The sequence below is a fragment of the Lynx rufus genome, unplaced genomic scaffold (genome assembly GCF_022079265.1).
Source record: "Lynx rufus isolate CCGP_SWC_20201006 ecotype Redwood Valley unplaced genomic scaffold, mLynRuf1.p SCAF_7, whole genome shotgun sequence".
Lineage (NCBI taxonomy): Eukaryota > Metazoa > Chordata > Mammalia > Carnivora > Felidae > Lynx > Lynx rufus.
Window position 1 is genome coordinate 841,326 of NW_025814889.1, and position 17,494 is coordinate 858,819.

The following is a 17,494-nucleotide window of genomic DNA, read 5'->3' on the forward strand; positions in this document are numbered from 1 at the left end:
CAGCTGAAGAGCCGCTTCGGAGCAGGACACACAGACCTGTGTGGGAGGAAGGGCAGGAAGGGCAGGCGGCCCCAGGGGCCGCGTGGGCACCACACTGGACCCCGGCACGTGGACCCCAGCAGCTGACCGGCAAGCACGCCCGCTTTCGTACACAATCATGTGTGTATCACTCAAAGGCCGAATTTTCTAGTGTTTTGCCTCCACAATTCAAGAAGTGAGCAATTAGTTGCATGTAACTCTTTCTGGCAAAACTCCCAAATGTGGGAATGGAAAGGAAAGAGAGAGGGTTAATGGTTAATTCCCTAAGTAGTAGGGTTAAATTTATTCTTATTTTCACATCATTGGCATTAACATTTGAACCACATCTATCTCCTTACTATCATCAATCATTTTTCTTGCCTAATGCAACAAAAATCACTAATAATAAACTAGTATCAAGAAGACAAGTAACAAATGTTGGCGAGGATGTGGAGAAAGGGGAACCTCGTGCACTGAAGGAGGGAATGTAAACCGTGCAGCCGCCCTGGAGAACGGTCTGGAGGTTCCTCAAACAACTGAAAATAGAAACACCAAATGATCTAGCAATCCCACTTCTGGAGATTTACCCTGAGGAAGACAGAAATAGTAATTTGAAGAAAATACAGGCACCCGTGTTCACTGCAGTATTATTTACAGTGGCCAAGATATGGAAGCAACCTAAGTGTCTCCTGATAGATGAACAGATGAAGAGGTTGTGTGTGTGTGTGTGTGTTGTGTACATACACAGCGTAAAGGGACTCTAACACCCTGCCATCTGTGACAACATGGATGCACACAGGGAGCATTATGCTAAGTGATGTAAGTCAGACAAAGATAAATACCATATGACCTCACTCACATGTGGAATCTAAGAACAAACAAAGAGACCGAGCTCACAGAACAAACTGGTGGCTGCCAGAGGTGGGGATGGGGGTTGGGGAAATGGGTGAACTGGTTTTGTCTCAGTTTAAACAAGCTGAATCTATAAATAAATAGACGTAATATATACTTATTTATTTTATAAATAATTCTACAAATAATATAAGTTATGAGTATTTTATAAATAATAATATATGTGTTTATAAATAAATATAAATGAGATTTGCTGTTAGAAATATGCCTCTCAATTATGCATGTCCAAAAAGACTGCTTTAAGGGCAAGAGTAACCTCATGTTTGTTCACTGTTTGCACTTAGTACAGACTGTCTGCAAAGACACTCACATTAGCTGCCCGTTACAGCAGCTTCTATGAAGCTTCTTCCAATTGAGCAGGGCCTGCCTGGGCACCGTTGTCGGAAAGCCCTTGCAGGTGCTTCCCACTGACAGGAGACAGATTTCAGAGCCAGGTAAAGCAGCAAATTTGACCTGCCTCGTGCAGGTACCATACAAAAGTAAGAGAAAGCATAGGTTTTGAGTCTTCTATACTGTCCAAGCGCGGCCTTTCAGAAATGACGTTAAAATTCAACGGGCAGATGTCTACCCTGCACCAGTCAGGCAGTGTGAGGAAGGACAGAGGCCGCACAGGCTCAGGTGCACACACAAAACATCCACACACAGAAGGGGGGCTGCACCAAGCTGCGACTGATGGCCAGCAGCGCTGGGTTCAGTGCTGACAAGAGCTGACGCACAAACTCGGGCTTAAATACACTGAACAGTAAACTGAGTCACGCTCTCCAGTTTGAAAATGGTTAAGCTGATGCTACAGTAACTCATATCCTCATAGGAACATTCAAATGACTGCTCACTGCTTAAAAAAAAACAACAAACTCGGTGACAGTTAAAAGCAATCAAAACAAAACGCTAGCATTTCCCAGCACCATAATAAAAACTGCTAAAACATACTTACTAAATGTCCGCCTCTATTCTGCCATCCCCAAATTGCAGCGTCTTCTGCCACTGGTAGCTGATATGGGGGCTTCTCCATCCAGAACAAAGCGACCTCTAAGTCTGGCGGCTTCCTGTGCAGACACTCATCAGGCATCTGTTCCTCTTCTAAAGCGTCTTTCCCAACTGCACGAGCCCACGGACAGCCCTCTGGATAGCTGGTGCAGCCGTCAGCCAGTCCTCCGGAAAATGTCTGACTCACAAACCCTCCCACTGGGTAACAGGTGAGTCCACTCGAAAACTGGGAGTACCATCCCTCTGGGAAGCCCTGCAACCCTCCTCTTGCGAGACTTCCAGGTATCGTCACGGCGTCTTCTGTGAGTGACAGAACGTGGTCCCCACAGTGTGGTGCCACCATTTCTGCACCACCACCTGGGATGGCGGGAACGACCTGTAGCGCCTGGCGAGGAGGGTCTGTGGATCTGTCCACGTGGGCAGGATCAACACCGGTCACACAGGAATATCCCTCAAGAGTCTCACCTAACTCCATTTCTCCAAAAGTCACCTGAGGGCTTCCCACAAAAGCCACTCCGCTGCTAAATGCAGGGCCATCAAACGTGGGCTCGGCACCTCTTAGCTGCAGACAGGGTGTGCGCATGCTTGTCCCGCGCCTGTCGAGGCTGCCCGTCTCCCCTCCCTTACCTGCTAGTGCTGGCCTGCTTGTCCCTGACGTGCTGCCACCCAAGGTGTCAGAACCTTCCTCCGCCAACTCTGAGAAACGCTGCTCCGGTCCTGGTCCCGCATTTTCACCGCTGTTAGCAGAGTCTTTCCCTTCAAGTACTTGTGACCTCTGCTCACCTGAACTTGAACTCTGGTGTAGAGGTGGCACAGGATCAAGAACTTCATGTCTGTGGTCCTTCACTCCGCAGGCTTCATCACTTGCTTCTCCGTGGCTGGTTCTAGCACCGGGGCGCTCTGTTCTGTCGGACCTACTATGAGTCCGTGTGTCCTGACTGGGTGCTGCCCTGCGTGCTGCTGTACTGGTGTCCCAGTTAAAGGTGGCTTTCCAGTCTGACTTTGCCTTTCCTCCGACGTTCTCACTGGTCTCTCTGAGACTGGCTTTCAGGGACTCTCTGCCGGCACCTGCTAATCTTTGCTGGTCACTCTCCGCACTCTTCACACACATTTCATCTTCTGTTTTATAATTCCGGCCAGTTTCACTTTCTTCTTCAGTGCAGGCGAAAACAAACGCGGAGGAGACGGAGTTACTCTTAAGACATCTGGAGCCATCAAGAGCCTTCCCATCCGGGGGCACTTCCCGCGAGCTTCTGAGGGCCGGGGCACCCATTCTTTGGAATACTCGCTCCGTGTTTGTGTCGGGCGGTGCACCAGTTAAATCACAGATACGTGCTTCGGCCTTGCCAGGCCCGGGATCCACACGCGGGTCTACCGGATGTGAAGATCTCCGTTCAAAAGCCCTCTGTCCACGACCCTCATCTGCAAAAATGCTCATTTTATCCTTATCCCGAGAAGATGAACAACTCTCAATCTGCAAAGACAATTCTTTATCTGCAAGCTGCATGCTCCCACGTTTCAGGCTGCAGCCAGCCCATCGCTGCCTCTCGACCATCGCTGGACCCGGGGAGTGTTCTGGTCCAGGATCACCAGGTCTCTCAGGGGCTACTTCCTGGAAACTGGCATGAACGGGAAGACACTCATTTCCGAAGCTCAGGGGAGGAAAACACCTGTGTGAACTTAGGTCAACCCTACCTAGACGTATGAAGAGACTGTCTGGTCTGCCAGCATCGGAGCTGAAGTAATCGTTGCCTTTTAGCAGTCTGACAGAATTATTTTCTCTTTCCTTTTCAGAGTTTACACCCCGACCTCCACGGGCTGCTACAGCCCCAGATCCCCCACTTCCTGCAAGCAAATCGGCATGTGAACCTCGCGTCGGACTCACTAGTTCCTGACTCCACTCCTCGCTCTCTTCGGGGATGGCGTGCACGCGTCCTAGCGAGCCAGTGTGTGTGTCACTACTAAACTCAGTGAGCACGCCCACTTGACATGAGGCGCTGCTCTCGGTGTAATCGTTAGGGAACCCGGGGCAAGCATGTGCCCTTAAAGACACGGTCAGAAGTTCACGACCAGGGCGAGTACTTCCCTTAAAGGCTTCCTTCATTCCCCCCGGACCCGGCAGGCCCCATGGGGCCAGCTCTCCCCGCGGTGCGTCTAACCGCCCTGGGCCCCGCACAGCTTTCTCTGGAGGCCGGGACCCCCCGCGAGTCCCCTCTGCGGGGACAGCTGACCAACCGTCTTCTACCGCAGCTGCTCCACATGCGGGGGCACCTGGCTCAGCGGCAGCGTCCAGGCAGGCGGGATCTACGACACAAATGCTGTAAAACTCGCTCCCTCTCCAATCCCTGTGTGCCTTGTGACCGACACGCACACGGTCTTCGCCCTTCATCTCCCTACCTGCCCAGCGTGGACGGGCGGCACCACTGCCGATTTCAACGGCCACCACTCCTCTCCCCTCTGGCACCGGGTCGGGCTGGGTGGCCGGGGAGGGGCCCAGACGGCTCCGGTAGGAGGGCAGCAGGGCACCAAAAGGACACTCGTCCCCTTTGGAGCAAACACCTTCAGAGAAGCCCGAGTCGCTGACAGCGCCCGCACGGCGGGCATCCGAGACACCGTCCCGGCCCTGCTCGACAGCAACAGTTTCGGAATTCTTGTCACTCCCGCGTGAGCGTCCGCACCGAGTGCGGGGTGGGGACCCCGGGGAGGAAGCAGAGCCCGCCGAGCGACCCCACAGACCCCGCAGACCGGGCCCGTGGGGCTTCTCCCCTTCAAGGGCATCAAATAATGAGGACAGAGCTGTGCTCCTCTGGCTCTCCGGCTCCGCCTCCTCCACAGATTTCTGCAACAGGCCGGCTTTTTCCCCGTCATTGTCGCCACCGAGTTCCCTGCTGAAGCAACAACCCATGTCCGAAAGCTCGCACGCTCGCATAACACGCCCGGCCTTCTCGCAGCCTCCACAGGCACGTCTCGGAAAACCTGCTCTGGTTTCCGCCGGAGGCCAACACCCAGATCCCAAAATAGCCCCTTGCACGACAGTCACATGCCCCTGCCACTCAAATCCAAAATCCTAAGTGCCACAGGCCCTGCCCAGCAGCCAGCCTCCTCCACGCACTAAAACCCAAACAACACATGGATTCCAAAGATTCAGACTCAGAAAAGCGACAAATAATTTTCACATTATTTTTCCCATTCTCATAAACTCAATTAGAAAAATGCTATAATTGTTATACGAGCCAGAACAAGGCACTTCAGACTCCTGCCTTTTCCAGTGTTTCCACATTCTCTGAATTCTGTATCAGGGGATGTGGCAGCCACAGAGGCTGGCATGCATGCTCCCCAAAGAGTGCTCTTTAGGGTGTACAGGCAGTAGAGTTGCACCTCATTCTCTGCCTCTGAGCCTGAGGTCTGTGGGCGTGGAGGAGATTCGCACAAGAGAGGCACAAGGTTGGAGCTGGAGCGGTGTCCTTAGGGATGCACGGTGAAAGACACATTGTCTCGGATTTACTTTAAAACACCCCAGCAAGTAAAGAAACACATACCTACGATTTTTATAAAGCATGTGCGTGTGCATGTGTGTGTGCGTGTGCATGTGTGTGTGGACGGAAGGAAGAGGTAGCAAAATGAGAGGGGGGAAACTGTTCAAGTTCACAATGGGCACACATGGTTCACTTAATTATTCTTACTTGCACAGAGCTCTGAACATTCTCCTTAAGAGAAAGGAAAGAGCGAGGCACCTGGGTGGCTCGATTAAGCGTCTGACTCCGGTTCAGGTCTTGATCTCCCAATTCACGAGTTTGAGCCTCACATCAGGCTCTCTGCTGCTAGCGCAGAGCCTGCTTCAGATCCTCTCTCTGTCCCCTTCACACACGCTCGCTCTCTCTCAAGACTAAACATTTAAAAAAGAGAGAGGGAGAAAGGAAAGAGCAAGAGAAAAAGAGGAAAAAAAGAAAACCAACACCCACCAGGCCAGGACCAGGACCAGGAAGTCCCTCAAAAGTTCCCACTCCTGATTGAGGTATCTGCCCAGGTGTGAAGCTGTTTGTGTCACTACACGTGTAAGCTTTGGCAAGTAATCTGATCTCGGCCTGTTTTCCCACTTGTAAAATGGGACCAAAAGCAATACCTATTTTAAAGAGCTGCCGTGAAGACAGTAAGTAAAATACTCAGAACGGAACCCTAACAAATTCTGGCCCCAGCCCACTTCTACAATCTCCTCTTTCTCTACGATGCCATCCTCCTTACCTTCTCTCTCTCTTCCAGAGAACTCACCCAACCAACCCCGGCATGGCCCATCTTTCCTCGAACCATCCATCATGTCTCCCACTCCTGTCTCCCAATCTCACCGTCCTTCCTAAGGCCAGCCCTCCCAACTACGCAAGATGACCGCTTCCCATCCCCACACGCTGGCCGCTCTTTATGCCTCTAGGAAAGCATTCTAACAGAAGTCTTGGTGCCTGTAACATCAGCTACTTCAAACCAGGGTCTGTGGTGGCTGATGCAACCACAAAATTTTATTATTTTTTTTTAAAAAATTTTTTTTTTTTCAACGTTTATTTATTTTTGGGACAGAGAGAGACAGAGCATGAACGGGGGAGGGGCAGAGAGAGAGGGAGACACAGAATCGGAAACAGGCTCCAGGCTCTGAGCCATCAGCCCAGAGCCCGACGCGGGGCTCGAACTCACGGACCGCGAGATCGTGACCTGGCTGAAGTCGGACGCTTAACCGACTGCGCCACCCAGGCGCCCCTATTTTTTTTTTAAAGTAATCTCTACCTTCAATGTGGAGCTCGAACTCACAACCCTGAGATTAAGTGTCGCATGTTCTACCAACTGAGCCTGCCAGGCGCCCCCTGATACATTCTTCTTATTTTTTAATAATACAAACACAAAATTTTAAAGATATGCTCACGTGTGCACATAAGGTTAGTAGCACAGAGGCACTGTGTGACAATACTTAAATTGACCTACTCTACCAGAAAGAGAGTTGGATTTAAAATGTTACAAATTCATTCATGCCTGGTGAGAGCCAAGTAACTCCAGGTATGCCTCAGACACAGATTGGCAAAAGCTATGGGAAAGTCGTTCGCACGGCATTCAGCAGCTCAGGCTGTGGTAAATTCAAAGGAACCCTGGGTAAGCAGACCACAAGTACCCGGTGAAGCAGCTTTAGTTCCAGCAAAACATCACTTGCCACACTAAATGAACATCATAAATTTGCATTTTACTGGTTTGGGCAATCAAGTTTTATATTTGGTAAAAATTACATGCATTAAGAGTTTATCAGTAGTTCTATATATTATTAGAAAAACAATTTAACAACAACCTAGAAAAAATTCTCATTTAAAAGGTTACAAAAAGTCAAGCAAAATGGTGAACTAAGAAGCTCAAAGCTTCTAAACTCCCCTACAGAAATATCAAGAAAACAACCAGAAGCTTCTAAACCAACTCTATAGGGAGCTCTGAAAAAGAATCACAGGTTTATGGCAACTAAGCAAACACACAGCAAGAAAAAACTCTCCATGGGGCGTCTGGGTGCTCAGTTGGTTAAACGTCCTACTCCGGATCTCAGGGTCATGAGTTCAAGCCCTGCACTGAACAAGGAAGGAAAGAAGGAAAGAAGGAAGGAAGGAAGAAGGGAGGGAGGAAGGAAGAAAGGAAGGAGGAAAAGAGAGAGTGAGAGAGAGAGAAAATGCTCTCCTCCACATGGTAGGCATTTCTGTGGCATGGTGTGGTCTTGGTCTAGGGGGCTCCCAGACCCCACCCCACCGGAACTCTGCAGAGGGAACAGAGTAAAACCTTATCTGCAAATTAGTGTGTACATGTGTTCAATCCTAGCTGGAGTTTTCCCTGTCTCACATAACTCAGAATACAAATGGGAAGTGGCAGGCAATGCTCATAAAAGCTGTAAGGCAGCTTCAAAATCACAACCCCCTGGGGCAAGGGGTTACCGGTGGAGACACAACCAGAAACCACGTGAAGCTCAAAAAGAATAGGGTGCAACTCTTTGGGAAATCAGGGTAATCAAAAGCAGCCATGTATATGGGAAATTCTGAAAGCCACATCCAGTCAAGACATACGCTCAAAAAAAGTCCTGAGAAGACCTTAGGCTTTCACCTCAGGTTGATCCCTAGTCTCCAACCGAGCTGAACTACTCAGTGACGAACTGTCTCAGAACAGAGGCAGTATGAAGACTGGGAAGGGTAACTGTACTCTCTCTCTTGTTTTGGAGGGGGAAGAAGGTGTCTGGTCTGTTTCAGTTCATGGTATTAAAGGAAATCTGTCAAAATATTAGCTGAACACAAGTCAAAAGAACAGAGACTTCAGCGAACACATATGAAAGGGAATAGTCTCTCCAAATTAGTTTGGAAAAGTCTCAAAATAATGAGACGTCATACACATTATAAATAAAATCAGGAGTGCCTGGGTGGCTCAGTCAGTTAGGCGTTCTGCTTCAACTCAGGTCATGATCTCCCAGTTCGTTGGTCTGGGCCCCACATCAGGCTCTGTGCTGACGCTCAGAGCCTAGAATCTGCTTTGGAATCTATGTCTGTCTGTCTGTCTGTCTGTCTCTCTCTCTCTCTCTCTCTCTCTCTCTCTCTCTGTGTGTGTGTGTGTGTGTGTGTGTGTGTGTGTGTGTGTGTCTCACCTGCTTGTGCCGTCTCTGTCTCTCAAAAATAAACATTTAAAAATAAATAAATAAAATCAAACACCCAATTCTCAGCAAGAACAACACAAAATCACAAGGCATGCAAAGAAACAGGAAAACATGGCTCATTCAAAGGAACAGAATTCACTGTCCCTGAGAAAGCTCAGACATGGGATTTATTCCACAAAGACTTTAAAACAATCATCTTGGGGTGCCTGGGTGGCTCAGTGGTTAAGTGTTGGACTTCAGCTCAGGTCATGATCTCACAGTCAGTGAGTTCAAGCCCCACGTCGGGCGCCGTGGCTGACAGCTCAGAGCCTGGAGCCTGCTTTGTATTCTGTGCCTCCCTCTCTCTCTTTCTCAAAAATAACAAACATTAAAACATTTTTTTTCAAAAAAAACAACAATCATCTTAAGGGCGCCTGGGTGGCTCAGTCAGTTGAGCATCTGATTCTTGATTTCGGCTCAGGCCATGATCCCAGGGTCCTAAGATCAAGCCCCATGTTGGGCTCCACACTGCTCATGAAGCCTGCTGAAGATTCTTTCTTTCATCTCTCTCTGCCCCTCACCCACTCACACACACGAGCATGCTCTCCCACTCTCTAAATATTTAAAGCAAGCAAATAAAAACATAATCATCTTAAATATGCTCAAAGAGCTGAGGAAAAACACGGACAAGGAACTAAAGTTAACCAATAAAACAATATAGGAACAAAACAGGAGTATCAACAGAGAGAGATTTATTAAAAAAAAAAAAAAAAGCAAACAAATATTCTGGAGCTGAACGGTACAATCACTGAACTGAAAAATTCACTAGAGGGGTTCAACAGCAGACTTGGCAGAAGAATCAACAAATCTGAACAAGGGACAAACGGAATTATCTAAAGGAGCAAAAGAAAAAAGAGGAAATGAGTGGAGCCTAAAGGATTTATGAGACACCAACCAGAGGTCCAACACACGTACTGTGGGGGCCCCATGGTGGGGGCAGGAGAGGAAGGGCAAGAGAGCATCTGAAGGAACAGTGGCCAAAACTTCCCAAATTTGATGAAGTACAGGAATTTACAAATCCCAAATCTCAACAAACATAAAGCAGAATAAACCCAAAGAGACCCGTACCAAGGCACATTACAATCACACTGTCAAAAAACAAAGAATCTTTAAAGCAGCAAGAAAAAACTCCTTGTCAAGTACAAGAGGTCCTCGATAAGAATGTTAGCCAATTTAGCACGAGAAACCTTGCAGGAAGAAAGGCAGTGGGTGATCAAGTGCGGACAGAAAACACTGTCCATTGAGAAGTCCTTATCCAGCAAAACTCCTCAAAACCGAAGAAGAAATTAAGACATTCCCAGATAAACAAAAGTTGAAGTAGTTTGGTCACAGCAGGTCTGCCCTGGAGGAAAAGGTAAAGGAGTCCTTTGGGCTGCAGTGAATACACAGGACACAGGAACTGGAGATTCTAGAAGACGCAGAGCTCTCTGGTGAAGGGGAAACAAGAAAGGCACAAGAGCCAGGATCACCGCCACTCTGCCTTACAGCTTCACTTTTTATTTTCTTCAGGATTAAAACTATCAATCGATATCGTTGGGCACAGTGACAAAGATGAAATGTGTGATACCAGTAACATAAGGGAGGGAGAGAACTTGACAGAAGTAGTTTCTGTGTGCTATTGAGGTTAAGGAGAAATCAATTTAAACTAGACAGTTGTAACTTTTGATGTTATATGTAATCCCTATGGTAAGCAGAAAGATATATAGATGATACATATAAAGGTAAGTTTGTAGAATAAATGACTAAACTGTCAATTATGCCATGTTGATGCTAATGAAACTTTTCAATTTAAGCAAAGTATGCCTTGCAAAGTATCAATGAAGTACGTTACACAGTTCATGTCCTTATGTGTCTTAAAACTCCCAAGAGAGGGGCGCCTGGGTGGCGCAGTCGGTTAAACGTCCGACTTCAGCCAGGTCACGATCTTGCGGTCCGTGAGTTCGAGCCCCGCGTCAGGCTCTGGGCTGATGGCTCAGAGCCTGGAGCCTGTTTCCGATTCTGTGTCTCTCTCTCTCTCTCTGCCCCTCCCCCGTTCATGCTCTGTCTCTCTCTGTCCCAAAAAATAAATAAACGTTGGAAAAAAAAAAAAAATTAAAAAAAAAAAAACTCCCAAGAGAAAACACATTAAAAAAATTTTTTTAATAACATGAAGAATAACTTCTTAAAATATAATCAAATACATAAGTAATACAGATGATTAGAAAAGGATGAATCAATGAAGAGAAAAGTTATAGCCAAGAATGCCCTTGTAGGACATAAAAACCATCAGGATAGGCAAAAATTATGGGGCGGGGGGGGGGAGGGAGGACTGGATTTGACTCTATTACAAAAAACATTTGGTTACTTTTCAACTATATACCCTTAATCCATATTTACACTACTTTTTAAGTTTATTCATTTATTTTTGAGAATAGGGGAGGATCATGAGAGGGGGAGAGAGAATCCCCATGAAGCGGACTCCATGCTCAGTGCACAGTCCAACTTGGCGCTCGATCTCATGAACCATGAGATCATGACCTGAGCTGAAATCAAGAGTTGGACACTCAACCAACTGAGCCACCTGAGCCACCCCATATTTACAATAGTTTTAACAGTCTTTTCTATATAATAAACTTATAAAATAAAACATCTATTTGTCTACTTCAAATTACATCTCAGGCTCTAACCTCTCTGCTGAGGTCCACCTGGCCCCACCTGCCCACTTCACTGCTTGCTTTAATTTCTAACAAGAGGATTTGCTCTCCACAAACCTTTACTTCTCCAGTTTTTTCCATCTCAAAAAAAATGAAAATGCCATCCATCAAGTTGCTCAACGACCCCTGGTTTATCTTTTCCTCACCCCAACCTCTACATCCAATCATAACTTGAACCCACTTCCAAAATAAATTTGAAACCCACTCGTTCCTAGTCTGACCCACCACCATCACTTACAAGCTTTCATTCCTTAGTAGTTTATTTGCTTTCTTTGCTTCCATGCTTGACTCACTGCAACCCATAATATATAAAAATGTAATGAGGCCAAAATAATCTTCCTGAAAGGTAAATCACACTATTCCCCACCTAAAATCCTCCATTTTTATTCCAAGTAATTTCATCCACTCAGAAACAATGCAAATTGTGCCACATGGCAAAGAGATGGATTTTGTCTGGGGTATTATTTTCCATTTGTTTCTCTTTTTCAATGAGATAACAGATGCCAAAGAGGAAGTATCTTTGGATTTGGACTCTGAAGCCAGTTGCCTGGGTTCAAATCATGGTTCTGCCACACTGCAGTTGAGAAATCTTGAGGAAATGACTTAAGCCTCTTTGGGTCTCAGCTTCCTTTTGTCAAAGATCAATTTCTGATGCTTGCTGATTAGCTAGGGCTGTAGTAAATAGTTACTTCTCAGTAAGGTTTTATTTTGGGGGGGGGAGGAGGAAGGAGCTGTATAATAAATACGATTAGTATTACCACCGGCTAAACGCAAAGCTGCTCCTGAATTGTTCAGACATTTATTTGGGCATCACTATGGCAATTCTCCTACTCACACCAACTCGGGGGGAAAGACTGAACCTTCCAGACTATGACACATGCTCACTCAGCAATCGAAATGACTGCAGACTACTGAGCATCAACATCTACAGCCACTAAACCCGCCACCGCATGCACACTCTCAGGTGCACCATGAAGAATGGCAGCCAGAAAGCTTTCAGAGCAATGCCATCTAGAGTAACGGGAAAGAAGTAACCGTACAAATGCCGCAGAAACCAAATGGCTAAAGGAAGAATGGCACCGTAATGTAAAGAAAATATACAACACCGGGTACAAGGAGACACACAGATGAAATCATGCCCTGTGGGAAAATGGGTGAAATTGATGTATGCTGATTACAGCTACATAAAAATGTGTGCACTCTTTGATTTTCTGTAAAGACGCTCAAGCTTGTTATAAATAAAGCTTTATTAAAGGACAACATGCTGTAAGCCCAGATGTCCCTTACGGCACCTTCCGGCTCCAGTATTTAAGGATTCTGTTATGACACGAAAAAGATAGGATAAGTAGGCAGAGAGGGAAAGATGAGGACCTGAGGTCCCTGGATGGGGACACACCTTTCTTGGAACAATGCTGGGAGTGTATGACTAGGGCCAACCCTGTCAGGCAAAAGGTCCCTCTTCAGAGTGTAACAGACACCACCACCACCACCTCAGGGTCCCCTCAGGAATTTGACAATCAAAATGCCTAACTCAAAAAAGTGGGTCATAAAACTTATGTTATATAGGGGAAGCATGACCCGTCTGACTCCTCACTCAACTGCATCGAGACCATCGGAAGGGACAACCCAGCACCTAGAGCTGCCAAGCCAATAAGGATGGGACCTGAGAAGGAACAAGGGGGAAGGGAAGGGAGACCAGAACCTTCTAAAACGAGGACCCTTGCCTAGAGTCACGGGCATTTGGAAAAGCCCCCTCTCCGTAAAGAGAGCTTTCCTACTCTTCTTCCTTTCTGATCTTCTACTCTAATAAACTTGGGCCTGCTGCTCATTTTGCGTCCACCTCTTCATTCTTCAAAGTGGCGAGACAATGAATCCCAGGTATTGTGGTAAAAAATCCTGCAACACTGTGAAAACCTTAGTGTGCAACACCCTGTTAACACTGGTAAACAACATATCCACTTTACAAAACCTCAGATCAGAGATGGGATCTGCCCAAGGGACACCAGGGGTCCTGAATACTAATCAGGGCTGGACCAAGAACTTGCCACATGTCTTTATAAGGCGTTAACTCTTAAAAATGACAAAGAACATAAGTGAAGCAGCACTAGTTGCAAATTATTTCTGCACAGAAATGAAATGCTGAGTTCTGGCTCAAGTGTTTCCATTCTCTTCTAGATAGGTTTTGTCTCAATACTTACCAACCAAGTGAAAAAAACAGGCAAAAAAACCTCAGAAGCCAAAATCTAATTTTTAGCCCTGCAATACGTTTTAAAAAGATATCTATCTGAATATTATGTTGGACTGTAAATCAACCATGGGAAGGAGGGAGATTGGTTCTAAAAAAAAAAAAAAAAATTTTTAATGATTTCTGTATAATTTCCCTTAGACAACTAAAGGTCTTAAATTTAGAATTTAAATTACTTAAAACATCATAGAATTCATTTAAAACATCAATACGATATACGAAAAAACTCTATTTCATAACAATGAAATAATATTTTGGAGGGTATCTTTCATTTTTAAAAATTCTACCTTATTAAAAGTAGATCAGCAATCCAGTCTCCTTCAATTTCTACATGAACTGCTTACAGTTTGGGGAAATAAATGAAGTTTACTATAAAGTTTATAACATTACTTCACAAGTTTTCCTTTTCTTTTTTAAATTGTGCCTGGTTTATAAGATCACTTGGAAGACTGCCAAGCTAAGTGTAGCATGGCTCCAAACACACCTGACACAGGCACAGGAGGTTAAAGCAAGATTTAAAAACCAATGGATCTCCATTTCCTTATTCTTTCATTAACCACAACTAAAATGTGAAACCAATTTTCTTAGTAAAAGCTTACTGTAACTTGTGTACTTTAAAAAACACAGGTTTCAAAATGTAGAGCTAATCATATACATTCAGCAGATTATCAGTGAACACTAAAAACAATGTGATGAGTCTCTGACACTCAATGAACACAGGGCACGCTGCGTCTAGAACTATACACACAGCACACACACACACACACACAAGCCAGATGAGGATGTACGGTACTGAACACTTCCAACCCATGTGGGTCTCTCCCCCACTTCATCCCCCTTTCTTGGGAAACATCAACGTTTTCTAATTCTGTTACAATAAATATTTGTTGTGAGGCAGCATCTGTGGGCCTCCACAGTGACTGATCTCAGAACTGAATTACCTGACTCAAAGCTGGGATGGAGCTGGTCTGAGAAGTGGTTTGAGATATGGGACCATTCATCTGTAAAATCGAAAACAGCAAACACACCATCATTACGATATAAAGCAGCATTTTCAAACCACAGTGATTTAGCAAAAACAAAACCCACTGAGGAAAACACATTTTTACATGACAAAGAAATTCAGTGAGATATTCAGAAAGAGGTAGGAGCCTTGAAACTTAAAATATCTTAAAATTCTGCCTGACCACCGTAATTAAAATTCCTTATAACTTCAGTGGGGAAAACTAAGAAAAATCTGTTTTTTGCTTGACATGATAAAATCTTAAAATAAACAAAAGCAATCAAAATAAAAAATTTATAATTAATTCTTTAAATACATTCTTTAAATTAATTCTTTACATACATACCAGTACAACAGGTACAATGTTATTAAAGTATTTATAAATCACTGCATTTTTCTTAGGAATTTAAAATCCAAAAGCTCTAAGTGTCTAAAGCTATTTGTTTTCTCTATCACCTAAGTACTTACAGCTTCCTCTACTAAGCTACCCATAAACTGATTCAGAATATAACTCCTATATTTAGCTTGTAAGATATGCCAGAGTTACTACTTTGATTTACTTCTGAAATCCAAAGAAGCATCTGTTATCAGAAGAAGAGGAGAGGAAGGCATCAGGCCAATTCTGGCCTCGACCCGCACTCACCAGATGAGCGCTGTCTTTCCCTTCCTGGACTCGCTGGCCCTGCGGTTCAGCCACGACCTTAGTGTCCTGATCAGAAGTCATGAGCTGTTTACTTGGTGGCCGCACTGGGAGAAGCTGAATGGCCAGCGAAGGATGCTGTGGAACGACAAAGACAGCACATCAGTAACTGGAAGTACGGAACACCAGGGGTTCTTACAATTAAGTGACTAGGAAGTCTGCAAACCCTCAGGTTTTCATGTGCTTATCCCTCTGGAGTCTCAGCAGTTCAAAGAAATCTGCCGGCGATTTACACCTTTGTACCAAGCCAAGAATATACCAAGACTAGAAATCATGTGCTAACACATACAAACCCACTGACGCCCACAAAACCATTTTTTTAAAAACGGAAAATTACAAAACTAACAGAACTCCCATTTGTGACCTGATGAATCCCAAATTTATATGTACGTATCATTTTTGACTAGCACCATCAATTTCATTTTCTTCCAGGACAACAGTATCAAGAACTGAACAGTAAGTACTTGAAAAGGAATCCCACACCAACGGAAAAGCACCTCCAGACAGCAGGACCAGAGTTGTGAAGCTAGCAGCCCTTCCGGCTCAGCTCAACAGCTAGACCCTGAACTTCAAACAACGTATCTCCTTTGATGTTCCCGAACAGCGTACACAGTAACTCTGGTCCATGAGGCGGGACCACAATACCCATGATTTCATCAGATCAGTCTGAGAACCAGGGTTCCCAGACAGCCAGGCCTGACCTCCACCGCCTCACAGCACCCCAAGGACTGGATTTAATCCCTGTATCTCTCAGGCACTTCTGAAAACACAGCATCCACATGTCAGATACAGAGACTTAAAAGCTAGCTATCGGTCTCACGAGGTGACCATGCAGGTTTTTGGTTTCCATGATGGCGATGGCGCTCCCTTCTCTCAATAACCAGCTTATGAACTTCGCAAAACGCTTGTTATAATGAAACAATCTGATGATCAAAGGCGATCTCATGCACTGGTCAACTCTATCATCAGAAGCACAAAATCACTTCCGTGCTATTAGGCAGGTTTGGTAGTATCAACTACTCAAAGAGAAGAAGAAATGCTTGGGACAAATCCATTTCAGAAAGGTCAGTATTTTCCAAAATACAGGATGAATGACAAACGTTGAAGTGTAATAGTTTGTAATATTTGTGAAACTGTAATAGAAACTACATCGACTCTCACGAAACATCAAACCCAAAAAATAAAGACCCAGAACGGTAACCAGACTGACAAGTCACAGAAAGTACTGTAGATGCTTTACCATATTAACTGCCGGATTTCTAAGATTCTTAAAGAAAAAATGTTTGGTTAAAAACAAGGTAAGATAGATAAATGGGGGGGGGGGATTCAATTACAAAGAATCCTTTATTACATCTACTACCTCCATTTTTTTTCCAGTCAGAAATACGTGCCTCCCGGTCCAGTGTGCCCATGCATGCTGGCAACGCTCCACAACAAAAAGAAAGAAAGGAAGTCGTGGCAGTGTCCTGGGACGACAGCATGGCAGGCCCGGTCTGTCCCAGGCGCCCCAGCCACGAACCAGTGATCCTGATGCCACACCAGTCCACCTCTTCATTACCGACCCAGCCAGCACACACGGCTTTCCTCGGGCCCTACACCCAGAAACAGGGGTTCCTGTGTGGGCAGCACAGAAGGCACACAGCATTACAACCAGACTTGGTCGAATGTTTCAATCCAGAAGACGGTTTGGCAGGGCAGCACTGATGACAGCTCCAGCAGAGAACAAGCCTCCCAGGCACCCATTGTGAGACCACAGCCGTCCTGAGGCCTCAACGACTGCCTCCAGAAATGGCCAGAATGCAGGTCTCGGGGCTGGACTAGAAGGCTGGGGACAGGGTGGAGGAAGGTGCCACGAAAGCAAAGCCTGTGCTGGCCCCAGACCTAGCGGTCTGAAGTGGTGACAGTGTCCAGAGGCAGCCTTCACAACGGCCTTCCAGACCAAACAAAAGGAGTGATTTCCTTGGTTCAATTTCACCCGTCGCCGTGAAAAAGCAGAAAGACGACACCAAAGGGCCCTTCCTCCTATCTCGTGGTCTCTATGCTAGCCGGACATTTTACATTTCATCTGTCAAGGCTACACCTGGAAATTTTATCAATCTTATTAAACACTTGGGACGGTACGGTCCTCTCAGATCTATTTCTAAAGAATCCTTTTCCCATATACCAGAAATGTCTGTTTCATAATTAAACATTTGTTAAGGGCTCCGGGGTCCCATCCAGGACCCCACATCGCATTTAGGTG

At 45.7% G+C, this 17,494-nt stretch overlaps 1 protein-coding gene across 3 annotated transcripts in view; it reads right to left on the bottom strand.

Moving 5' to 3' along the window:
* LARP4B (La ribonucleoprotein 4B) overlaps positions 1-17,494 on the bottom strand; it is a 93,449-nt gene that overhangs the window by 53,018 nt on the left and 22,937 nt on the right. For 2 of the 3 annotated variants that reach the window (XM_047064918.1, XM_047064919.1), the window contains exons 2-3: positions 15,196-15,330; positions 14,491-14,550 (exon numbers count right to left, since the gene is read on the bottom strand). In XM_047064918.1, the coding sequence (XP_046920874.1) occupies positions 14,491-14,550; positions 15,196-15,276 (141 nt within the window). In that variant the 5' untranslated portion in view covers positions 15,277-15,330. Of the gene's footprint in view, positions 1-1,864; positions 3,537-14,490; positions 14,551-15,195; positions 15,331-17,494 lie in introns of those variants that run through there. The other variant, XM_047064916.1, reaches the window with a different exon arrangement.